The sequence below is a fragment of the Jaculus jaculus genome, chromosome 4 (genome assembly GCF_020740685.1).
Source record: "Jaculus jaculus isolate mJacJac1 chromosome 4, mJacJac1.mat.Y.cur, whole genome shotgun sequence".
In the NCBI taxonomy this organism is placed as follows: Eukaryota; Metazoa; Chordata; class Mammalia; order Rodentia; family Dipodidae; genus Jaculus; species Jaculus jaculus.
Genome location: NC_059105.1, coordinates 80,603,419 through 80,630,370, shown reverse-complemented (window position 1 = coordinate 80,630,370; position 26,952 = coordinate 80,603,419). Strand labels below are relative to the sequence as shown.

The 26,952-nt window shown below is 42.4% G+C and overlaps 1 protein-coding gene across 4 annotated transcripts in view; it reads left to right on the top strand.

The window, feature by feature from the left end:
- Tanc1 (tetratricopeptide repeat, ankyrin repeat and coiled-coil containing 1) overlaps positions 1-26,952 on the top strand; it is a 255,800-nt gene that overhangs the window by 151,907 nt on the left and 76,941 nt on the right. For all 4 annotated transcript variants that reach the window (XM_045146817.1, XM_012952495.2, XM_045146816.1 and 1 more), the window contains one exon: positions 18,792-18,896. In XM_045146817.1, coding sequence (XP_045002752.1) covers positions 18,792-18,896 — 105 coding nt within the window. The remainder of the gene's footprint in view (positions 1-18,791; positions 18,897-26,952) is intronic.

Genomic DNA, 26,952 nt, shown 5'->3' with positions numbered 1-26,952 from the left:
TTTGTAATGCATCCTTCCAGAGATCCTTGTGTGGGTATATGTAAATACATAAGTAAATATAATTATTTTGTCTTTATTTTTACTCAAAATATAGCATTTTATATGTATACTTTTTCTATTTTAAAATTTCCTTGCAGGTGTACATTGTATGTTGAGCATATCCCCCTGCCTTGTTCTCCACTATCCTCCCTTTTCTAATTTCTCCCCTTCCTGTTAGTTCCCTTTGTTCCACTATACAATTTCATTTCTACTTTCAGTATATAGTGCATTATTTTATGTGACTATATAAAGTCTAGGAGCCACAAATGAGAGAAAGCATGATTTTTATCTTTCTGAAACTATCTTAGTTCACTTAATATAATCATCTCTAGTTGCATCCATTTTCCCACAAATGACCAAACTTTATTCTTTTTTTTTATGTTTTTATTTTATATTTATTTATTTATTTATTTATTTGAAAGAGATAGACAGAGAAAGAGGCAGAGAGAGACTGAGAGAGAATGGGCACGCCAGGGCCTCCAGCCACTGTAAACGAACTCCAGACGCGTGCGCCCCCTTGTGCATCTGGCTAACGTGGGTCCTGGGGAACCGAGCCTCGAACCGGGGTCCTGAGGCTTCACAGGCAAGCGCTTAACCGCTAAGCCATCTTCCCAGCCCCCAAACTTTATTCTTTATGGCTAAAAAATTTTGTGTATGTGTGTACATGTACCATTATTTTCCTTATTCAAACGTCTGTTGCTAGACACCTGCATTGGTTCCATCCCTTAGCTATTGTGATTCTTGCTGCCATACGCATTGATAGGCAAATAGAAGAGATTTTGCAGTTTATTATAGTTAAAACTTTACAACATGGGAGGGCCCCTGAGGCCCCCCCCTCAGGAGCTATTGGCAATTAAAGGTTGCTAGGAAAAGGGGAGACATTGGCTTCAGTTGTGTAGACACTGGGAAGTTGCCAGCACTCTCATAAGTAATCCCATGCTCTGGCAAGCAACCCTCAGTAAACACACTGGGTCCCATGCACTGAAAACAAGCAGCTTGAAAGTAGAAGGGGACTAGAGGAGAAGGGTTTCAGAAGGAAGGGAAAGGGAACAAGAGAGGATAATGGAAGTAAATAGGATTAAAGTGCATTGTGTACATGTATGAAATTGTCAAAATATAAAATTCCAAAAAGTTTAAACATGAGTTTCCATAAATCTTTAAATGCAGTTAATAAGTCTGCCATTTATGTATTTAAAATCATATTATTATGAATTTAATTTCAGGCTGAAAATCACATATTTCAGATGGGAATCATAGGATATTTAGCTATTCCACATTCACCACTTTTTTTTTTTTTTTTTTGATTTTTTGAGATAGGGTTTCATTCTAGGCCAGGCTGAACTGGAATTCACTATATAGTCTCATGGTGGCCTTGAACTCACAGTGATCTTCCTACCTCTGCCTCCCAAGTGCTAGGATTAAAGGCATGTGCCACCACACTTGGCCAATATATCACATTTTTAAAAGACTACAATTCTCAGGCTGGGGAAATGCCTTAGTGGTTAAGGTGTTTGCCTGCAAAGCCAAAGGACCCCGGTTTGATTCTCCAGGACCCATGTAAGCCAGATGCACATGGTGACGAATGCATCTGGAGTTTCTTTGCAGCAGCTGGAGGCCCTGGAATGCCCAATCTCTCTTTCTCTCTCTCTGCCTCTTTCTGTCTATCAGATAAATAGAAAAACTAAAATATTAAAAAAATATGTCTACAATTCTCTAGTAGATAAAGTCTCTGTCTCTGCCAATCATAATTAAGTCTGTTTCTAAATGTAACACGATCATGTCAGTACTTTGAATTTTGTTTATTTTAGCTATTCATTCCATTTTAAATTATTTAATCAATTAATTGAATTTATGAGAGAGAGACAGACAGAATGGGCACACCAGACCTCCTGCCTTTGCAAATGAACTCTATACACGTCTCACCTTGTCCATCTGGCTTTACTGGGGAATTGAACCTGGGTCCTTAGGCTTCGTAGTAAAGCACCTTAACCACTAGCCATTTCTCCAGCCCTATTCAGTTTAAACCTTGTTAGGTTGCAGAACCACCAATAAGATAGATTGAAAGGAAAGGTGAGGTTAGGGCCAAATATTTGTGTTGCTATATTGTTTGGCTTCAAGTACAGGACAGTCACACAAATATGGGTGATGGCTGTATCTCTCCACTTTCTCTCCATCACCTTTTCTGTTTTTTTAAAAAAAAAATTATTTATTTGAGAGAAAAGAGGGTCGGAGAATGGGTGCATCAGGGCTTCCAGTCCCTGCAGATCAACTCCAGAAGCATGTACCACTTTATGCATTTGGTTTACATGGATCCTAGTGAATGGAATCTGGGTCCTTAGGTTTCATAGGCAAGCACCTTAACCGCCAAGCCATTTCTCCTGCCCCCATCACCTTTTCTGTGTGTGATGGTCTGGCTGCCCTCCTTTCTTCTACAAAGATATGTGATTGGATTTGTGGCCTGTCTGGCTGACTTAGGATTTCTTCAGTCAAGGCCCTTTTCCTGGTCACTTCTCTCTGCTGATCATCTTCCCAAATCAAGTGGGTACAGGTCCCAGGAGTAGATAGGCAAGTGCATGTTTTGGGAACTATTAACATTATATCTTACTCTTCTAACACAAGTTAACTCAATAGTTTAATGACAAGTTTGCTCAGTAATTTACCTGCTTTTCTACATTTCCTGCCAAAGGAGAAGAGCGGAGAGGAGGCGAGATGAGGAGAGGCAGAGGCAGGAGGATTGTGAATTCAGGGACAGCCTAGGCAGTATATCAAGACCTGTCCCAGAACAACTATAATGTAAAAGCTCATTTGTGGAGCATTTGCCTGGCATGTAGCTTTAGATCTTCAGCTGACTGACTGGAGGAGGTGCCTTTGTGGGGGTGGATTCCAGTCTAAAGTTATGCAAAGAGCTAGAGCTTTGCCTTGAGTTCCTGAAGTGTGCTTGTATGTGCTGGTAGTGGTGGCTTTGGGCTTTTTTCTCTCTTTCTGTTTGGTCCTGTGAAAAGAAGGCCAACTTCTTCTGCCATTATGGGACTTCCCCTGGATCTGTAAGCATCAAATTAATTTCCTTCCTCCCATAACTGCCTGGTTTGGAAGTTCATCCCAGCAACATGAGGCTGTCTGCTGCAGCATGTGGAACACCTGCCTCCGCTGAAAGGACCCCTGTCATCCCTGTCTCTTTCCAATTATTAATGTGGTTTAGTATAGTAAGTAAAGAATCAAGATTCTCACTGTAGTGAAAGGAGACGAGATGCTGGGCCTGGCCTCTAGCATCATTGCTTCTCATAGATGCCTGCCCTGGACTTGGAGGCTCCCCTGCATACATGGATATCCTGAGCCCCAAATCACTTTCCAATTAAAAAATTGAAAATAATTATTTTTGTATGGGTATGTGTATGGTCCTCATGCATGTGTATTCATATGTATATGGAGGCCAGGGGACAGATAGCCTTAGGTGTTAACCTCAAGAACATCATCCACCTCTTTTTGGGACAGAGTCTTTGGCTTGGAACTCACCAACTAGGCTAGACTAGCAGACTAGCAAGCTTCAGGAGTCTTCCTATCTCTACCTCCGCAGTACTGGGATTGTAGGTGCATGCTTGCTATGGGTGGCATTAGATGTTTTTAATTAACAGAACGAAGTGCATTTTTGTCATTATACTAACAAATGCATATTGTTGTGTGAATACTGCCACAATCAAGATAGAGACCAACTCCTTCACTCCAAAATATTCCTTCATACTTCATTGTGTTCAACCCTACTCCTAAGCCCTGGCAACACTTGGTATTTCTCCAGACCTATAAATTTTTCCTTTATAATAATAAATGTCATACACATTATATATAACCTTGTGGATCTGGCTTCTTCTTAGCCAAGTATGCTATAGTGAATGTCAGTAATTCTTTACTTTTATTGCAGAGTGGCAGATCATTGCATGTACATGCCACATTTTGTCCATTTACCAGTTGAAAGATCTTTAGGTAGTTTTCCCTTGTGAGTGATTATAAGAAAAGTTGCTATAAATATGTAAACACAGGTGTTTACATAGGCATATATGTTCATTACTCTTATGTCAGTACCTAGGAGCGGAATTGGCAGGGTCATGTAATATGTCTAACTTTATATGAAAATGCTAGCTATTTTCCAAAGTGGTCATACCACTTTGTAGTTTCACCAGCCATATGAGATCCCCAGTACTTTTCATCTTTACCAGCTGTTTTGTTTAAGTGTTGTAGTCACTCTAAAAGGTTGAACACCTTTGATGGTCTCAGTGCAACCTAGTCAGGTTGTAGCTAGCACCTAGAGTTATTAATCTTTTGACCTAATCTAATTAACTCCATAAATCCTTTCCAGAGGAACAATTATTACTAGACATTTCTCTATAGAAGTGGTTGGATTCTGCACCTCTTGGGCTCTTTACTATTTCTTTTTATTATTAATGTTACTAGTAAGTAGAAACTGTGAGTGGCCACACCATATGTTAGTACCATCATTTCCCTCCTCCCTGCCCCCATTTCTGCTGAGGTCCCTCCTGGGTATTCCCCCTGGGGCTGTGGGTTACGAGATGTAAGAGCATCAGTCCTCCATTGTAAGGGGGAGGGAATGCCTCTGGACATTTCCTTCCTCTCTGGTGCTCTCACAACCTTTCTGCCCCCTTTCCTGAGTCATGGTGGGTATGCTTTCAGTCTCCTTTCGTGTTGTGCTCCCATTAGCTTCTGGATGTCTTGGTATGTGTTGAGTATCCTCAGTGTCGTCACCATCACCCTGGCTTTGATTGTCAGGCTTGCCCCAGAAGCAGCACTTGTCAGCCCCTCCGTGGTTCCACCCAGACCCATACTAATATGCGAAGGGTGGCTTATCTCCTTGGTTTTTGCTGCCTTGCTACACATGTGCACCCCTCTTTCCTGTTTTGACACACACACACGTGTGTGTGTGTGTGTGTGTGTGTGTGTGTGTGTGTGTGTATCTATATATATAATGTCAATACACACACACACATATAAATTTTATTCATTTATTTGCAAGCAGAGAGAGAATGGGCATGCCACAGCCTCTAGCCACTACAAACGAACTCCAGATACATGTGCCCTTTGTGCATCTGGCTTGTCCTAGGGAATTGAACCTGGGTCCTTTGGCTTTGCAGGCAAATGCCTTAACCACTAAGCCATCTCTCTAGCCCAGTCTTTCCTGTTTTTGATCTCAGAACCCTAAGGAGAGATAGAGAAGTAGCTTTGAGTGGTTGTGACCAAGTGCCCACCTATGCAGGTGACCTTGAGGATGAAGAACAATTCTTGTATTTCTCTCATATGGTCACTTTCTCTGTGACATGAGGGTTCCTGTGTATTGCAAGAAATGAATTGTGTGTGCCAGAAATCTGCCCAGGAAAGATGGGGTCATCCTTACCTGCCCACTTTGGAGTGAGAGCCAGCTGATGAGTGAGACCCAAGATTACACGCTGTTCTGACCCTCTCCTGAGTGGTTGGGAGGGGGCATGGAGCACCTTCCGGTGGGTGGCAACCTTTGACTGGACTGGGACACATGCTCTTCTACTACCTTTTCCTTTACCTTAAATCCTCTGACCTGACAGAAAGATGCAACGAGATTGGCATAGAATTCTGTACTAGCCATTGTACTAAATGAATGTTTGAGAAAATATTTGCAAATTTAAAAATTTCCCAGAACTTACAGTGGTTTATAGCTGTGATGATTTATACTGATCGTCAACATGACATAGCCTAGAGTCACCCGTGAGGGACTGTGTAGATTAGCTTAGCCTCTGTGCATGTCTGTGAGGGATGATCTTGACTAATTAAGGTGGGAAGACTCATTTTAACTGTGGCAGCACCACTCCATGGGCTGGGATCCTGCTCTGTATAAAAAGGAGAGAGCTGGCTATCTAGCAGCCTTCACCCCTCTCTGCTTCTTCACTGTGCTGAAAATGACCAGCTGCCTCAAGCTCCTGTTGTCATGCCTTCCCTGCCATGTACACTGTCACCTGGAACTGTGAACTGAAATAAACTCTTCCTCTCTTAACCTGATTAAAATGTCCCAGCAACAAGACATTGACTGATACAATAGCAACTAAGTAAAATTCATTCAGCAAATAGGCAGAGGGCTGGACAGATTGCTCAGTGGTTAAGGCACCTGCCTAGAAAGCTTAAGGACCCTAGTTCAGTGACCCGGTACCCATGTAAAGCCAGATGCACAAGGTAGTGCAGTGTCTGGAGTTCATTTGCAGTGGCTGAAGGGCCTGGTGTGACCATTCTTTCTCTCATATAAAATTAATAAATAAAATATTTATTTATTTTTTTTAATTTTTATTTATTTATTTGAGAGTGACAGACACAGAGAGAAAGACAGATAGAAGGAGAGAGAGAATGGGCGTGCCACGGCTTCCAGCCTCTGCAAACGAACTCCAGATGCGTGCGCCCCCTTGTGCATCTGGCTAACGTGGGACCTGGTGAACCGAGCCTCGAACCGGGGTCCTTAGGCTTCACAGGCAAGCGCTTAACCACTAAGCCATCTCTCCAGCCCAAATATTTATTTTTTTAACACTTCCTTGAGACACACAAAGAGAGACAGAGAGAATGGTCATGCCAGGGCATCCATCTGTTGCAAATGAACTACAGATGCATGTGCCACCTGTGCATCTGATTTACATGAGTCCTGGAGGAATTGAACCTCAGTCCTTTGGCTTTGCAGGCAAACACCTTAACTGCTAAACCATCCCTCCAGCCCAATTAATATATCTTTTAAAAAGCAGGCAAACACTTTTTTTCTTGTTATATCTGTGTCCTGACAGCATAACACCATGCAACAACTGTGCAGAAAAAGGAAAGGTTCTTTTGCTCCAGCTGCCTGTGTTCTGTTTAGGAATGGAAAGACACCATCTCCCCCCTCCCAGACCTCTCCTGTGTTGATGCCACCCCACCAAGTCCTCAGGCACATCTCAGAGACAGCCGTTTTCTTTGGTTTCTGTTCTCCCCAGTGACAGCACTATGCCATGTCTGTCTTTCTATCACTCAATTGTAAGCTTCCTCAATGAGTGGACAAGGTCTCCTCTAGCTATTCTAATCCGGCTAAGCCTGTCTTATTCAAAGCTGAGGGAACCCCAGAATCATTCTGTGGTGGGGATGGGGTTGAGAAGGTACATGTCAAAAAAGCTTCAGGTGCTGCTGAAACCCGGGGACCACACTTAGAACATGGCCTCTATGAACCCACAGGCTAAGAAAGTGCTCAAGGATCTGCCTTCTCCTGTGGGGTGAGATTCAGTCACGTCATGCAGTATAGCCTCTTGCTCGTGGGTAGAGAAGTAGAGCCTTTTCTCTCACTGGCTATTTTCCTAGTTCCTTAAACCCAGAGATCATCCCTCCTGGAAAAGTGCAGGTTGATGGTTGTCCATTTATTTGTTACTAGTTAATTCTAGTTGAATTTACCTAATCCAAAATGCTTGGGACCAGAAATATTTTGAGGCTCGGAATATTTGCATGTATATATCATATCTTGGGGCTAGAACCCAAGTCTAAACACAATATTAATTTATGGTTTACTTAAACATAGCCTGAAAGTGATCTTACACAGTATTTTTAATGCGTGTGTGTTTTGAAAGCAGCTTGTTCGATGAGGTAAGGTGTAGAATTTGCCACTTATGACATGTCTGTGCCAAAAATCATGTTTTGGAACATTATTCATTTCATATTTTTTCAGTTAGAACTGTTCAATCTGTAATTCTTACAAACTAAAGTCATTAGATCATTTATGGAAAAGTATAATTGCTACCAAAAGTTAGAGGAGACAGACTAGAGCTTTTCTTCTTATCAACTCAGTACAGGTACGAATGCCGACAACCCTCCCACGCTGAGTTCTGTCCGTGTAGACTAATTAGTTCACAAGCTGCTGCTACGCAGACACACAGCCTGCTTTATATGCTGAGTGAGGTTCTGGTTTCTCCCTCTCTGGGCTCGGTGTTCTGATAGCACTGTTATTAAGAGTGACATGTGACAGTATTTTATAGACTTAGTACAGCCCTTTGTCTTTGGCACAAGTCCTTCATCTGCAAAGCCAGCAAGGTGTCAGTCCAGAAATGTCATTGAATCTGATTCATCCTCCCTTCTGCCTTTTCTGACTTCTGCTCAAAAGGTCCAGGTGATTACATTGGGAAAACTGATAATTCTAAATAATGTGAAGGTCAGCTAATCAATACCTGCAGGTTTTTTTTTAAAGCAAGCCCAACAGACTGGCCTTTTTTTTTTTTTTTAAATAGAGAGCGAATTGGAATTCTAGGGCCTCCAACCACTGCAGTCAAACTCCAAATGTATTCACACCCTTTCCTGCATGTGCGACCTTGCATGCTTGCATCATTTTGTGCATCCGGCTTATGTGGGACTTGGAGAGTTGAACATGAGTCCCTAGGCTCTGCAGGCAAGCGCCTTAACTGCTAAGCCATCTCTCCAGCCCAGTAAGTGCAATTCTTAATTCCATCTGCAGAATCCCTTCACCACAATACCATGACTGATTCAATGCTCTGAGGAGATGGGAATCTTAAAGTGCTTAGCAGGATGCAGGCTCTTCTGCTATTTTGCATGGGAGACCTACCAGTAATGGCAGTGGCTGCCAGCCTTGGGTGCCATTCTTATTTATAGCCCTACATTTTTTCAGAACCTGCTGGGCTTTTAAACATGGGCCTTACAAATGTTAGAGCATCTCCATAACCTTTCTTGTCAGTCCTCTTACCACAAATAGCATGAATCTCATCATTTAAAATAGTATTACCAAAATCTAACAAACAAGTCAGAATTTTGTTAATGTGAAAGCTCATTTCTGACCTGGAGTGCAATACTTAACCTACTATTGGTTGGTGATATGAACTAGATGACAGGCTTGTAGCATCAGCCTGTAAGTGTGGCCTTCTGATTAAAAGCAAGCTAACTACTGCTGGGGTCTGCACTTGAAAGCCACCTGGCACACATTTAGGATGCACTCCTTAGATGGGGGTGTTTTGAGATCACATTCGCCTGTGACCTTTAAGAGAACTGAGTTATGACTGTGGGTTTTACCCGGCATAGGGCAGATGTAAAGTGAATTACTGCACTCCCATTCATTAGTGCATAAGAAACAATTTCATCTGTAATCCCATACTTGAGAAGCTGGGGCAGGAGGTTTGCTGTAAATTCTAGACCTGCCTCAGCTACTTAGTAAGTTCCCAGCCATCCTGGACTGTGGTGGTTTGAATAGAATAGATGGCCCCCAATATATTCAGTTGTTTGTTTCTAGTTTGCATCTGCTGGCTACCTGGCTGGAGGCAATGTCACTGGGTGATCTTAAGGTGTGGTGGTGGGTTTCCAATTTCAATCTAAAGATATGCAAAGTGTGCCTAGCAGGAGTTCCTGAAGTGTGCTGTGGCTTTTGACCTTTAGGCTTGTGTTTCTCTCTCTCTCTCTCTGCTTGGGCCTGTGAAGGCAGGCCAGCTTCTTCTGCCATTATGGAACTTCCCCTGGATCTGTAAGCTTCAATAAATATCCCTTCCTCCATAATTGTGCCTGGTCTGGAAGTTTATCTCAGCGAACCTGAAACTGTCTGCTACATGGACTATAGGCTTGTCTCCAAAAACAAAAAACAACAATAACAAAAAAATCAACCTCAAAAGACTACAACCCAAGCCTTGAAAGTCTTACTCACATTTCATGAGAAGTATGGTGCTGGTTAACGCGCTGCTTCCACATTGAAGTGTGTGCTTACAGCACACTTTTCCCTGTGTGCACTTCACGTGAACGAACAAAGCTGACACCCCTCCCTAGGAGACTCCTAAAATGAAGTATTTGAAGTAAGTTAAAGGATGCTCATTGAAAGTGGTTTCAGGTAATTTTTCATATTTCATTTGCCATCAGCAAGTGACCTGTGTTTTCTCTACACTGCACTGTAGTCTTAATGTCTCCAAATCTCATCTGTTGGCATGCAGATGAAGTCACAATCGTTGCTGTACACTGACTTGCTTCCCTTCATTCCTTACACACAGACCCAGGCCCTTGTGAAGTGCTTCTGAAGGTTTCTGGATATGTCTAGGTGAAATTTTTGGCAGGGGCCCTCTGGTACTCTTCTTTCCTGGTGCCCTGTGCCAGCACAAGAGGCCCAGGTGCTTCAGGCCTTGGCCTCATACTGTCTTTGGTCATTCCCTGGAATCAAGGCGGCCATCTCAGCAGCATCTCAGGGTTTTATCTTAGCCCTCCTCTGCTTCTCATGAGAAAGCCAAATCTCCGACTCCACACTGTACTCCAATTGCCCTCTGGATGGGGCTTGTTGACTGGTGGATTTCCTGTTTGGCTCTGCCTTCCATCAGAATGAATCCTCCCAAGAGGCTGGCTGTGGCCTTAGGGCTGTGTGTGGATAGCCTCCTTGCTCCGGCCCTACCTTGAGTCCAGCAGGGGAGAGGCAGCTTGTAGCAGGCTTGGATGTTGTTACTGAAGATTTCCTGAATACCATAGCTTTTGTTAGTCCCTGGCCTTTCTCTTTATCAGTCACAAACTGTATCTCAACCCTTCTCCTCCCACACACATTCTCTTTTGGGGTACATGAAGGAGGGGTCAGATTTTCGAATCTCTGTCATATTTTACTCTTCTAAAAATTCAGGAGTAGCCCAGCATGGTAGTGCAAGCTTGTAATTCCTTACTCAAGAGACAGGCAGGAGGATTGTTGCAATTTGGGGGGCCATTCTGGTCTAAGTAAGCTCCAACACTATCTAGCATGACACTGTTTCAAAAGAAAACCAAATGCATAGATAAAAATCAGTCGATCAGTCACCCTAAGACTGACCTGACAGTTGACCACAGCTTGCCATTTGAAATTTGCTATTAAGTGACATTTGCTTCAGAGACAAACACCCCACCCCATACATGTCCTTGCTCATCTCCTTTTCTTTTTCTCTTCTTGTATACATTCCCCAAATGTAAAGTGAAAACCTACACCAGATAAAATTGATAGGAAATTACTGTGAAACTTCACGATTCTAAAAAAAAAAAAAATCCCCCCAAACGATAAAAAACCAGAGAGATTACTTTTCATAATGTCTAGATGGTGTGAAAAATATAAGATCTACTTTAAATGCAGTAGGCAGCCTCAGGTGTTCTGCAACCCAAATATTGCTTATATATATAAAATTATTTTTAACTGAAGCACTCAGAAGTGAAAAGTAACCCCTGCCCTTCTCTCTTTCACTGCCTGGAGATAAAGCTCAGTTTGGTTTATTTCTACCATCCCCTTTTAAAAAATACTCCTTATATGGCAGTTTCTAAGCAGCAGAATTGCTGTGTGATTAAAATGTCAAAAAGAGTAAGAAAGCTGGCCACTGGGAACCATATGTTGGAGATTTAAGTAAAGGCGGAATGTGACTAGAGAAACTGCTGTGTCTTCCAGGCTGCAAAATGGAGCCACTGGGGGTGGACTGGCTGCTGCCTTGCACAGGAACACGAGGCCCTTCTTCTTCTGTATGAACAAAGCAGCAGCAGCTGTCTGTGGGACCTGCCACCCCTGCCTACAAGTGTATGACTACTTAACCGCCTTTTAGCACATTTTTTGTCTCTGAGTTATTGAGAACTTCCTTCCCTGTATCCCAAGATGGAGAGATTGGGGATTAGGCTTGGAACAGGGTTCTGGAGTCATGGTTCACCAGTGTTTGCTGGGAGCAAGGCAAGCTACTGTTGCACAGGACTCCCCGCATGTTACAGCATTTGCTAGTTCCCAGTTTTCCTGTTTTGTCAGTCTCAATATCTTATCTCTTTCTCTTTTCCCTACATTCTCTTTTGGGGTACAGGAAGAAGGGGTTTGATTTATCATTAAGAAGAGCCTCATTCGCTGAGTATCTGGCATATGCCTGTCTAACACTTGAGAAGTGGAGATAGGAAACAGGAGAATGGCAAGTTGAATAACATTGTGAGTTCTAAGCCAGCCTGGGCTATGTAGTTAAGACTTTGCCTTTTTTTAAGCCCCCCACCCCCACTGCCTCTTTCTCTCAAATAAATAAATAAATATTTTTTAAGAACTTTAAAAAAATTATTTATTTATTTATTTGAGAGCAACAGACAGAGAGGGAAAAAGGCAGAAAGAGAGGAGGAGAGAGAATGGGTGCACCAGGGCTTCTAGCCACTGCAAATGAACTCCAGACCCCCTTGTGCATCTGGCTAACGTGGGTCCTGGGGAACCGAGCCTCGAACCAGGCTTGACAGGCAAGTGCCTTATCCACTAAGTCATCTCTCCAGCCCTTTAAAAAAGTTTTTAAGGGCTGGAGAGATGGCTTAGCGGTTAAATGCTTGCCTGTCAAGCCCAAGGACCCAGGTTTGATTCCTCGGTACCCACGTAAGCCAGATGCACATGATGGTACATGCATCTGGAGTTTACATGCAGTGGCTAGGGGCCCTGGTGTACCCATTCTTTCTCTCTCTCTTTCTCTTCTTCTCTCCCTCAAATAAATATTTTAAATATTTTTTAAAGCCAGCCAAACCAAAAACAAACAAACAAAAACTCTCACCATTTATCTTAACCCTATAATCTGGATAAAGTGCCAGATATAAACACAAGGCCCTACTTTAACCTGACTGGTGGGGTGGTTGCTGGTGTCATTATAGATCCCATTCTTGCTACCACACACCATAATGTGTAGCAATGTCCTCCCCTCCCAGGACACCCATGGACCTTATAGTCAAGAGAGTTGCTTGATAGGCACCAATGTGGGGTCAGCCATGGAAACATGTTGGTGTATACTCATATCCGACAATCTTGCCTTGTGTCTTGGAGACTCTTTCTTCAAAACATAACTAGTAGCAGGTATGCCATGAGTCCTGGGTAGTTAATGCAACAGTTCTCTGTTCTTATGAGTTCATAAGGGTTCACCATGGAACGCTTGGTTTATGTAAGGGTGGTTACATAGCTTAGTCCTGGGGATGTGAGTTGTTCCTTTTGAACAAAAGCTGGGTATGGAAAGGAGCTAAAAATTATTTTCCTTGAGCGAGGGGGGTTGGGTGAAGTGTGTTTTCAGTTTTGATCTGTGTTGACAAGCAGTGTGGCTGCTCGTTTCAGAGGAATTTTTCATGTGGATGGCACGGGGATTAGTGTCAGTGTGCTTCAGTAGTAGTTGCTTCAGTGGAAGACTGGTGCTGGGTGATGGCAGTGGGTCAGAACTGTCATGGTGTCCATCGTCCTCACCCTGCAGCTGCTGCTTTCTCATCTGACCTCCCAGACTCCAAACGTCCCATGTCACTGTAGGCTTGTGTGCTGAGGGCAGTAGTGCTTTCCTCTCTGGCGGGTGGGCTGGAGTCCTCCCATTGTCTCTGGTTCCTTGGAACTGCTTCAGTCACTGTCTTGCAGGGTAGTGTCTTTCCTTCTTAAGTGCTATCTGAGAACTTTGGCTCCTTACTCCGCATAAGTACCATGTGCTAAGAAGCTGGTGAAAGGTGTGTTAAAGAGCAGGCTATGCACAAGGTGATTTTCAGGGGTCTGCCATTTCTTCAGTGGTAGTCCCCAGCTACCATATTGATAGATCTTTTCCTTCACTGAGTTTCTCCAGAGAGGTAGCCTATGGGCTCTGCCTGCCCTGGTGTACAAGTATGGCTGTCAGTATTCCCACAGCTGAGTAGGGGACAAGAGATGTGGGCCTCTTGGCCCACCAGTGTGCATATAGAGTTTTTCTTAATTCTACCTTTTCGTTTAGTTCTTGAATCTTCATGATCTTCAAATTCAAACTTCCCAGAGGATAAAGTCAGCCTCCACCATGAGGAAGGCTGTGCTCTGGCTTGGGAAGAGATCTCGATCCATTCTCAGACTGGTTTGGTGGCTCCAAGGCTCTGTGGCCTGAGCTGACCCTCACCACCCTCCCCAGCCTTCACCTTTTCTGCTCTTCCCAGTCTGCTGCTTCTTGGCAGTCCATTTCCTGCTTTCAGGTGTCTGTTCTCACCTGTGTCACCTCCTTTCCCCATGGCTTTCTTTCATCCCTTTACTGCAACTTTAATGGCATATCAGAGGGGAAAAGAGGCAAATGTGTCTTCATCTACTCTGTTTAATAGGAAGTGTGCACAAATTCTCTAATGAGCAATTGGGGAAAGAATAAAACATCTATGGCTATAAATACATCTTGTTTTACAACATTTGAGGTTCAGGTGTTGGTGAAAGCAATTTAAATAAAAGGGTTATGTTGAAGAGCTGTTGTTTATGTTCAAGTCATAATATTTCGGCTAGTAAAAGAAACAGCTTTGCTGCCTGCACAGCTGAGGTTTGGGACAACTGGGTGTTGGAAAGTTCCAGTGTCCCGGCCTTGTCTTTGTAGGTCTTAATCTAGATTTCATAGTATTATAAGTGCTGCATGGTGGGTTATCCCATGGGCTTCAAAGCTTCACAGCCCAGGATTGGAATTCCCTCCTATTTTGCTGTGTGTGGACCTGTAGCAAATTGTTAAATTTAATCAAACCTGGGTTTGCTGACCTAAAAATGGGGAACTATTTGGTTTTCTCCCCAAAGTACTAGGAATGAGTCATCTAGCACATATCAGAGCTTAGCCTTGAGTGACAACTGGGTAAGAATTTCATTTGCTTAGTTGTATTCCACATGTCATGTCATTGTGCCGGGGAACAAGATTGGCCTGGTCCCTGCCTTCATGGATTTTCCATGTTTCAGGAGATACACACACTTACTTGCCTTTGAGCTCAGGGGCATGCTAAGGCCTACATTAGGGGTGACACCTAGAGAGTGTTTGAACCTACAGTGTTTGAACCTAGGTCTGTACAACTCCCAAGTTCGCTTTTTACAGCCTAGCTCTCTAGTGTTGAGTGTTTCTTACAGTTAATGCTTGCTTCCCAGTTGGGACTATTACTTTTATTTATTTTTGGTACTTGGGGATTTAACAGTGAAACAAGGACCTCTCATTGTGAGGGAAGTGCTCTACCACTCTTCCACATTTTTTTTTTTTTCCATTTCGAAGTTTACTAGTTGACCAAGCTATTCTGGAACTTGCTATCCTTTTGCCTCAACCTCTCAAGTGGCTGGCGGCCTGTTCCACCAGGCCCAGATCCATCACAGACAAACAGCTGGATGCAGATTCCTTCTAAAGGCTCTGAGTCCCTTGATCCATCATTCACAATAACTATTGCACATCCATGTGAAATGGACTACATTTTAAGAAAATACTTGCTATTAGTATTTTTGAAGGACATACTGGGCAGGCATTTCGGAGCCTGGAAATAGATCTCTAGATATGCTGTTACTGCCCCCTGGACAGTTAAGGAGAGTAGTCCAATTGGGTCTGGAGCCATGTTGTGCCTGTTGCTGTGGTAGCTGTGTATCATCACTGGTAGTTTCAATTCATGTCCCCCGTAGACTCAGATGTTTTATAAACTTGTACATTGGGTCTCCAGTGGCGTAGCTGAAGGAGGTATCACTGGGGGTGGACTCTGGAGTCCAGCCCTAAGGTTTCACTGGGGCGGATCTGAATTCCACCCCATAGGTATGCAGATAAGCGTAAGCTCGGCCTGGGTCCCTGCTGTTTGTTGATTTTTTGGTGTGGGTACTGGTGCTTTGCTCTCTGTGGTTTTCTCTCTCTCTCTTTGCTTGGATCTGTGAAGGGAGCCAGTTTCTTCCATCACAGATGGAACTTCCTCTGGATTTGTGAGCTTGAAATAAGCCCCTTCCTCCCCTGAACTGTGCCTGGTCTGGATGTTCATCCCAGCAACGTGGAACTTATTACAACAATCATGTAACAGTAATAAAGACTTTGCTGTCCTGTGGTCCTTGCAGTGTAATAGACCAGGTGAAGAGGGAAAGATGATGGTATCCATTTTGCTGTAGGGCGTTAGTGACAATCAAATGCCTTCATAGATTCTCCTATCTCTTCCAGTTCTGTTTATGTCTGTCCTGCTCTGGCTTTCTTTCTTCCTAATTTCTGTCTTCCCCATAAAATTCTTCAGCCTTTCCCCGTGGTGCATATATTTATGTGGTTATGGGCAAGTTAGATGAAGTCTGGATGCGAGCATATTTCCCCATTCCTGTAGCCATTCCATTACACTTAAAAAAAAAAAAAAAAAAAACTCTTTCTGATAAGGTTAAATAAATTATAAAGACAACTATTTACTTTAAAATACTGTATTAGTCATTTGAAAGTCATGTTTTCTAAAGTTAGAAGGGACATGCTTCTTTGTAATGATATGTCTTTGATAACATAATCTATTTTAAGATGCAGGACATTCTTGCTGGCTGGGAATTGGGTTGTTTTTCTAGTTGTATAGATGCTTTTGCAGGCAACCTTTAGATGGCAGCATCTCTCACCATAAAAACCACATTTTGAACAAATCTCTCAGACCTGTGCAGTGTGTGAGGCAGGAGAATGGTCACTTTGCTGCTGTACCTCCTTCATCGGGAGGATGGGCCTGGGGCATGGCCAGGGCAGTGACTCCAGTTGCACAAGGGCATGAGTTGGAGCTTGCCTGGAGCTCTCTGCACTGTCCATCCTCTCAATGGTGTAGAACATTCCTCTCTGTGACTTTGTTGAAACTGTAACAAGGTCAAGCCACTGATTCTGGACCAAGATGGAATGTGATGTTTAGATGTAGCAGATAGAGTAGGTAAGGCACTCCTGGTTTTCATGTTGCTTTATTTAGATAGAGTTCATCAACCATGGAATTCTCCTATTTAAAATATATAGTACTATAGCATTTTTTAAAAAGTATGTTCACAAGGTTTACAAATGACTGCTAAAGTCTAATTTCAGAACATTTTGTTACACCCAGAAGATTCCTCTTAGTTATCACCTTGCAGAAGGCCCTGACCACCATTCAGACCTTTTGTTTTTGTAGATTTTCCAATTCTGGAGGTACCCTCTGAAAAGAATCCTGTAGGACGTTCTCTTTTGTGACAGGATTCCTTCATGTGGCCTACTGTTTTCAAGACTCACTCATGTTACAGTGCGAACTGGTGCTTCTTCCTTCTCATTTCCAAACATTCTATCATGTGGCTGTGCTACAATGTGTATAAGAAAAGCCCACACATCTTTGATTGTACAAATAATGCGTCTGTGCACCTATGCAAAAGCTCTGTTAGATCTTTTGAGCCACTACTGAAGTAATTTCCAAAGTGGCTGCACCTTTGTCCATTCCCAGAAGCAGTGACTGAGGCCCACCCAACCTCATTAAGAATTTTAAGCAGATGGGCTGGAGGGATGGCTTAGTGGTTAAGGCATTTGCCTGTAAAGCCAAAGGACCCATGATCGATTCCCAGGACCCACGTTACCCAGATGAAAAAGGGATCGCATGCATCTGGAGTTTGTTTGCAGTGGTTGGAGGCCCTGGCACACCCATTCTCTCTTTCTCTCTCTCTCCCTCCCTTCTTTCTCTTTCAAATAAATAAATAAATAATATTTTTTTAAAAAAAGAATTTCAAGCAGAAGCTGGGTGTGGTGTCACATGCCTTTAATCCCAACACTCAGGAGACAGAGATAGAAGGATTGCTGTGAGTTTGAGGTCACCCTGAGACTACATAGTGAACTCCAGGTCAGCCTGAGCTAGAATGATAAAGATCCTGCCTCAGAAAACTAAAAAGAGAGAGAGAGAAAGAGAGAGAGAGAGAGAGAGAGAGAGAGAGAAAGAATTTCAATTTCAGGCAGAGGACTCTGTGGGCAAAGTTCTAAAGTGCTTGCCCTTCAAGTGTGAGTATCTGAGTTTGGATCCTCAGCACCTATGCAAATGCCAGGCAGGTATGGCGGCTCATCTGTAATCCCAGCATGCAGGAGGCAGAGACAGGGTTCCACAGGGCAAGATAGCCAGGTAGACTTAGCTGAATCAGTGATCTCTGGGTTCAGGTGAGAGACCTTGCCTCAGTAAGTAAAGTGAAGAACCATAGAGGAAGACACCCAGAGCCAATGCAACGGTGACTTCTGGCCTCCACATGCACATGCACACACACACGCATGTGTACTCACCCATATACACACAAACACAGGTATACCACATATGCACAAAAGAAAAAAATGTAAGCAGGGTGTGCTGGCACATACATGCCTTTAGTCTCAGCATTTGGCAGACTGACAGAAGGATGTGGGTTCCAGACCAGCCTGAGCTACATAACCAGATCCTGTCTAAATTTTTTTTTTCTTTAAATCTAGATTCTCTGATGAAGTGGGGTAGGAGAAGGGAGATAAGACTCAGTGTCATTCATGTCCCTGAGTCCAGCTGGACTGTCTGCCACACCCCTTTGAAGGCAGCTGTTTCAGCTGCCAAAGTAGCAACTATCCTTTGGGCCCCTTGCCGTTAATGTGCGTCATCAGCCCGATAAGATGCCTCATTCAACGGCTGCTTAGTGTGTTGATACTGCAGGCTGGCTATTTGTAATCCTTGCCTCCTGACTTTGGAGATATCAAGCAACCAAACCATCTTTATCCCAGTTAGAGGACAATGGCATATTAAAAAACAACGCAGCCTTTACTACAAGCTGTCAGGGTTTGAATATGTCAGAGTCACCTACTTGATACACAGCTGTGGAGACTTCATGGTGAAAGGGCAGTTTTGGTTTCAGTCAGTTTACATTCTCCAAGCTGAGCTTACCCTTTTCTTCCTTGGCAAACCGAACTGGACATTCCTTTGTCGGCTGAACTGTGTGTGTCTTCAACAGAGGGACGGGCTGGCTTGTCCTTTAGGCGTTTGGGTCTGGGTAAGGACACTCACTGTACATTCTGCAGATTTGCATCTGGAAAAAATTAGCCACACTTAGATCTTTCCCACTGCAGGTCCCGTCAGGAAGCCCAAGTATGTGGAAAGCCCCAGGGTGCCTGGAGACGCAGTTATGATCCCGTTCAGAGAAGTGTCCAAGCCCTCAGAGCCCAGTGAGAATGGTAAGAATACATTTCTACTGATTTCTTCCTCAATCCCTAAAGAATGTTCAGTGGCACTCTCCTTTTCTGAGGGGAACCGAGTGCACTTTGAGGAATGTGACCCTGAACTGAATGTATTAGATTTGTTTGTTTTTCCCTGGGGCAGTTGACAGAGATCTGTTTAGCTAATGTGAATTCTTGGAATAATATTCGAGGGACAGGGTTCGTTAAGTTAGTGTACCTGCATTGTTTAAGCATTGGGTTTGCTTCCTCTGAATTCTGACCTAGCTAGACTTGGGGGACATAGAAAGTCAGTCAGTTGACTGCAAAAGTTTGTTTTGTTTTTGATATGTTATGATATGACTTTAGAATTAGTCAATGGCAGGTTTTGGCAAAAATGTGAAACTTTAAATAGAGAAAGTGTATAAAGGCTAGCTTTCTTAATAGTACTTGGTAAGTTTTGAAAGCCTTAACAAAATTAAACATCTTAAGTGTTTTTCTGTAGGGGGATGAAAATAGGGACCAACCAGATAAATACTCAAATTGAAAACTTTTCATGAGGTTAATACATATAATATAATATAAATATAATAGATGTTATACACGTGTAGCATTTAATGGATGCATTAGTGGTTTATTTTTAAACAATTCAAATTACTTGTTCTTTTCTAGGTCATACCCATTTCACAGTTCTATGACCTTTACTTTGTCCACAACATGTTTTGAACATACTGTCTATTTTCCTGGGGAAACAGAGGTTAAGAATCTTTTTCTGTGTACAGAGGCTCATTTTGCCCACAGTGTATGTACATACATATATAGTAATGCTGAAAGAACTTAAGAAAGAAAACCCATCTATGTTTCCACATTGAAACACTGGCTTCCTCTCTCTGCCACTTCATTGGTGGGCTGGGGAACCACCTCTTTATGTTGTAACTATTATGTATGACTTGTGTGTTTCTGGGGATGCGTAGCACGAAGTAGGACATGTCAGGAAAGTTATATGGATGGTTCTAAAAAATATAGCTAAAAATGAGCTCAAAGGCAGAACGCAAAGTCATGAAGTTTGGGAGGAATAGAGGAGAAGATACTTTGAGGCATACACTGGACAGGGAAGAGGTGTTATTGCAGGCATCCCAGCATAAGCCTACCCTGCTCCTCCTGCCTGGCCACCAAAGGATTTGGGCCAAGTGGGGCAAGGCACTAGGTGTGTGTGATGAAGGTGGAAAACCTATTCTGGTGTCCAGTTGGAACAGCTGTTGACCAATATAGCAGGTCTCCCTTTAGTGAATTCGCACATGATCATGACCTGCTCTCTCTCTCATTTCTTTTCCATGTATTGAAAAGAATACAAAATTGGTTCCCTTGAAATAAGTTACCCTCTCATTGCCGAGATAAAAAAATACCCAACCAGAAGCAGCTTAGGAAAGGAATGAATTTATTTCAGCTTAAAGCTTCAAGGAGAAATTTTATCTGGCAGGAAAGCATGGCAGGAACAAGCAGATGGAGCCTCATCTTCACATCAGCAGGGAGGAAATAGAAAGCATAGAGCACCAAGTGGACTGGACTGTGACACCTCAGCACCCATCTCCGGTGACATACTCCTTTAGCAGGGCTCTCTCCCGAAAGGTTCCTACACCTTCCCAAACAGTGCCACCAACTGGGGATTAAGGATCCTAACACCTGAGGCTACTGGGGACATTTTGCATCTAAAACGTCACAAGTGTCAGTCATCAAATTTACCAATTCTCTGCCCATTTGGACTAATCCTTGGTGTTTTGACTTAGATACCGTTGGGAGGATTCTTGGGGTTCTATGCAAGATTCTTCTGCTGTGAGAGTACAGGGCAGATTTAGATATTTATTGGACTAAGAAAACAGGTTAACAATTGGTTTTCTTTGTCAACTTTTCTCCCCTGGCCAGAGGGAGAATTGGCCCAGTTTCTTGGCAAGAGGAGGTATGTATGTGCTTGGCTCTGGACCCGGCTAAATTCAGGAGTAGCTATTGGTTTTGATGGAGTGACCAAAATTTGCACATTTTGCTGACTCCTGAGACCTGAACTCTCTGAATCAGCTTCTTTAGGATCCATGGAGACCAAAATCACGACATACAAGACCTGTAAATATAGGTGCTGATGTTTCTAGTTTGGCTAATTTTAAGAAACAGAGTACATACTGTTTTGAGGTGTGAGGTGGAGTGTGGTTCATGTTTGCTTTCTTATGGTCACATGTGGAGGCGGCCATGGTATGGCACAAGCCCCAGCAGTTACTTCGTTAGTTGATGAAAATTGCCTGACAGAACTGAATCTGACCATCAGCAAAGCGTGATGTGCCTTGTTCTCCTCATGGAATCTTTAAGCTTCACTGGTATTCATTAAGACTGCCATATTAAAGTTTTATGTCCAGGCCATTGAACCTAAAGGAAAGGTTTGCCCTAACTAGAATTAACCAAGTTTTGAATATTAGTACAACATGTACGTTTCCAGGGTTTAGTGCCAGCATTGTCACCGAAGTTTCACTTTTAGATATTGCCTTCATCCCTTGCTCTGTCTGGGCTTTTGTATTTTAGTCTCTAGACCCTTGGCTGCTGTCAGTGGTAACCTGTCAGTAGTCATCAGACTAACAAATCTATTGAAAACAGCTCCTTGTGAGATGACTTTGAAATTTTATGTAGACTTGTGACATAGTAAGTTATTTCTAAATGTCTGAACTGTCCTTTCCACTCTGTGCTATTGCACTAATGTTTGGTGGTCATGCAGCTCCATTAATTCTTTGATTTTTAAAAAAAGTTCATTTAATTTAAGAGAGAGAGAGGGGGGGGGAAGAGGCAGGTAGATAGAGAGAATGGGCACACCAGGGCCTCTATCCACTGCAAATGAACTCTAGACGCATGCACCACCTTGTGCATCTGGCTTGCGTGGGTGCTAGGGAATCAAATCTGGATCCTTTGGTTTTACAGGCAAGTGCCGGTAAGCCATTTCCAGCCCTAATTCTTGATTCTTAACTCTGAAGTTGAAATCAAAGTGAAATAAAAACAGTGAGAACTTAAATTTTTTTTATTAATTTATGAGGAGTTTCATTAGTGTGTAATTTGCAATTTTTAACCATCTTGGAACCAGGTAAATGGTATTTTGTAAGCAAAGTACCTACTTATTAAAGTTTACATTTGCCTGTCAACATCTTTAGGAAAAAAAAAAACATTGCTTTTACAATAGTTTAAAATATGTTTGAAACACAGCATTTTCAGCTCTAGCAAAAGGAGTGGCTTAATGGCATTCTCAAATACAGTATATATAGCCCCTTCCCTCATTCCCCTCCCACCCCCGTCGTCAACTGATTCTTATAAGCTATGTGCCATCTAGAATAGGTTCTTTATAAATAAGCTTCCTATTGTTAACGCACCATCTCCCCACCCCTCCAAACAATCCCTTTACTCAAAGGGGAAAGAACACTCAGACTGAGGATGTAGCTCATTTAGTTGCAGTATTTACCTAGCATACTGGAAGTTTTGGGTTCAGTCCCTAGAATTACATAACAGAACAGTTGTGGTGGCTAAATAGTGAGTTTGAGGTCAACCTGGGATACATGGGACCTTATCACAAAGAAGGAAGGAAGGAAGGGAGGGAGGGAGGAAGCAGAGAGGGAAGAAAGGAAGGAGAGAAGGAGAAGAGAAGGAGAGGGAGAGGAGGGGAAGGGAAAGAAAAGGGAAGGAAGGGAGGTTGGAAACTCAGAAAAATTAGAGGAAACTATTAAGTTATTATAGGATTCATAGCTTTATTTCTTTGAATCAGGGCAACCATAATTTGTTTGGATTTGTTTTACTATATCATTAACAGTTTAGGCATGCCTTGTTAGGAAGGGATGAGAAAGTTCTTGGTCTAATGAGTCATTGCTTAGTAAAGATTAATCTCAGAGTATGAGGAAAGATTTCTTTCTGGTAGTCTGGTTAGTAATAAAACTTCACACATGTTAAGTACTATAGTGATGTGTAACTGTAATCCCAGCACTTAGTAGGTAGAGGGAGGAAGACACCACAAGTTCGAGGTCAGTGTGCTGTACATAGCAGGTTGCAAGGCAGCTAGGGCTACTCACAGGTCTGTCTCAAAAAAACCTAAACAACAACTTAAAAAAACTTAACACATATTAAACAACAAAATAATTAAACACAAAACTATTTTATTTTGAAGAGGACATCTATTTTAGGTAAATGTTTAAATATTTTCTTGATGTCTTTTGTTTTTAATGACTATTTCAGACATTCTAAAAGATTTGGAGAAGTAAGGAGATATAAAAAATAATGGCATCTGTTCACCCATCACCTAGTTTAGAAATAAAGCATAACTGTTACCTCCATCCTGCTTTTTTAGCTTTAATGCTCAGCTTTTTAGACTGGTAAAGCACATTGATCTAGTGGTTAACTGAGACTTAGGTGGAAGTGGAGATGTGCACATGACTATTGTGTATCCAGAGGAAGAGAGACTAGAGGTAGTACTACATCCATTCTACATTTCCTCCAATCAATAGTAAGTTGCTAAACTGAAAAGCACTATGCTAGGTGCTGTTCAAGATGAGTTAGCAGTCATTGAACTTTAGTGTCCAGTACAGGATTCAAACCTGTATACAAAGTGGATAGAACTAAAAGTAGCAAGTAACGTAGAGTAACCTAAACTGTGATGAACCAGCAGTTGAGCAGGTAGAGATGCTGAGCATGAGAAAGACTTGGTGTACTCTGCTCTGAGATCCCCCTGGAAGGCAATGGAGGCTGCATATCAAAAATAAATCAGGTGGGTTAGAAAGAGTAGAAATTCATTTCTCACAGTGATTGAGAATAGGAAGTCAGAATCCAGGAGCCTGCAGGCTTCTTGTTTGATGAGGTCCGTATCCTGGAGCATAGAGAACCATCTTGCCCCCATAAGTAGTGTGGTAGAAAGAGATCACAAGCTCCTTCTTTCCTGAAGGGCCTGAACCCCATCATGGGAGCTGTGCACTCCCAGTGACCTAATAACCTTCTGCAAGCCCCATCACCCTGGGGTTTAGGATTGTAACATATAAATTGGATGAGGAATCATATAAACATTTAAACCAGAACATCTGAAAGTGAATAGGGTGGAGTGGACTGGAAGAACTATCGTGAGGGAAGATGAAGAGAAAATTTGTTGATCAGGGAAGGGAGAAAGCCTCAAGTTAGGGCAGGTGATACATTGAAAGAGGCGGTACCTGAGATGTTGGGGCTGTAAGGGCCTGAGAACAACAGGAAGAGGGAGATGTCAACCTCGACTGTCATGCAGAGGCCACTGTAGGAGGACTCTGCAGGTGACGGGACTGAACACTTTTATTTGACTTGTTCAGGAGTGTTACCTTGATTGCTGGTGATACAGCTATGCAAAAGTGCCCAGCCAAGAGCTGGGAAATCAAGCTGGGTCTCAAGAAAGAGCTGAGCATGTAAATTGGGTAGTTTGTTGCCTTGGAAGCAAAATGAGGTAAGTTAGACTAGGGAAAAAGATGTGATTCTTTTTGAGAGAAGAGGTCTAAGAAACTTTGGGATTTCCTGTGTAAGCTATAAAGGACAGGCTGAAGAAACACCATCTCAGGGTATAAGAGAGGAACTCAAAGACCACTGTGCCCTGGGAACCCAGAGCTGAAGACCACTGAGCCCTGGGGACCATGGGCTTTCCTGTGTCTGTTATGTTATTTTTTCACTTGTAGGACAGCATTTGCAAGGCCAAAAATCTATAGCAAAATCAAAAGATCAAGTATGCTGCTGAAAAAGAAAAGATAGGGCTGGAGAGATGGCTTAGTGGTTAAGGGGCTTACCTGCGAAGCCTAAGGATCCAGATTTGATTCTCTAGGTTTCATGTAAGCCAGATGCACAAAGTGGCACATGCATCTGGAGTTCATTTACAGCGGCTATAGGCCCTGGTATGCCCACTCTTCCTCTTTCTCTCTAATAAATAAATAAAAATACGTCTTTAAAAATCAAAAATAAAAGTGAGTGTGCATCCTAGAGGTATTTCAGGAAAGCTATGAAGGTGGATAATGTGAGGTTACAAGTAAGTGACAAGAAAACAGAATTGGTGAGTTTAGACCCTCTTATTCCCAAGAAATTAAGCAGAGGATGGAATATATAGGACCCATTACAAGGATAAAGAAAATGCAGATATAGTTGATAGGGTTTTTTGTTTTGTTTTATTTTAAGAAAAGGTCGTCCTTTAACACGGGTGTAGACTTAACACAGAGATGCTCAAAATGTGGGCTATGGACTCCTAAGGTATCTTTAAGGTCCTGTTAGGTATTTGTTGGGCCAAAACTCTTTATAATAATTAAAACTACTTTTCAGGGGCTGGAGAGATAGCTTAACAGTAAAGGCACTTGCCTCTAAAGACTAATGACTCTAGTTCGATTCTCTGGTACCCATGTAAAGCCAGATGCACAAAGTAGCGCATGCACCCAGAGTAAGTTTGCAGTTGCCTCTCTCCTATCACTCTATGCTTGCAAATAAATAAATTTAAAAAAAAAAACAGTTTTCAGTAGCACTTCTGATGCTTGCTTTTCAAGGTGGGACAAAGGCTATCCAAGTACTCTTGATATTTTTCTTCACTGCCACACACGTGCTTCAAGTCGAATAATTCACTGAATGTCCTTGACAAGGCACTAAAAATAATGAATGTGATTAAATCTTGACCCTTGAATCCCTATCACTTTAATCATCTGGGTGATGAAATGGGAAGTCTGCATAAAGTGTTTCTGCTGTACGCTGAGTGTAGTAGTTGTCTTGAGCAAAACCGTTTGCGACTATTTGAATTGCAAGTTGGATGAGCTGCTTTTCAAATAGAACAGCGTTTTTTTTTTTTTTTAAATAATGACTGACAAAAATGGTTGACCAGAATTGGATATTCGTGTCACATTTTCTTCCAAAGGAATGAAATGAGCTGCGCCCTTCAATTAAAAACAAAACAGATTACCAAAAAAGAAAAAAGAGGAAAAAAAAAACACCCTCAGTGGATTAGTTGTCAATTCTAGAACTTGACCTTTTAAGTCAGAATTGTTCGGGGGAAATTTATATCAGTTACATTGAGCTTCATGGCTTCCCAGGAATTTTCTGTTAAGATTTCTTGTGATATTAATGATTATGATAGTTTAATATTGTATAATGGAATGTACCAATATTTTTTAAATATTTTATTTATTTATTTGAGAGAGAGGTAGATATAGAGAGTAGGTATTCCAGAGCCTCCAGCCACTGCAAAGGAACTCCAGATGCTTGGCCACCTTGTGGATCTTGCTTACATGGGTACTGGGGAATTGAACCTGGGTCCTTAGGCTTTGAATACAAGCACTTTAACCACTAAGCCATCTCTCCCGCCAACATTTTAAAAATATATTTTCTTTTTATCTATTTATTTGAGAGCGAGAACAAAGCAGAGGAAGAGAGAGAGAAAGAAAGAATGGGCACACTAGGGTCTCCAGACACTGAAAACAAACCCCAGATGCATGAGCCGCCTTGTACATCTGGCTTATGTGGGTCCTGGGGAATTGAACTGAGGTCCTTTGGCTTTGCAGGCAAGCACCTTAACCACTAAGCCATCCCTCAAGCCAACATTCTTTATTTTTATTTTGGGTTTTTCGAGGCAAGGTCTTGCTCTAGCCCAGGCTAACCTGAAATTCACTAGGTATTCTCAGGGTGGTCATAGACTCATGGCAATCCTCCTACCTCTGCCTCCCAAGTGCTGGGATTAAAGGCATGCACCACTACACTTGGCTTTCAGCCAACATTTTTAAGATTTACAAAACCAAAATTTTCCACTTGACCCAACTTAGGATGTAACAAAATCTTACACGAGTAAATAATCCCTTTAAAATGTGAAACATACTAGGGGTAGCACAGTGGCAGTGCCTGGACTTATTTAGCATGCACAATGCCTTGGGTTTATTCCCCAGCACAAAAAAGAGCAGAACCAGGACTAGGGGGCTAGCTCCATGATAAAATGCCTGCTAAGTGTATATCTCCAAAAACGAATGAATAAAACAGAACAAAACCCCTAAAGTAGCTCATTGGATTTTACAGTAACAGACTACAA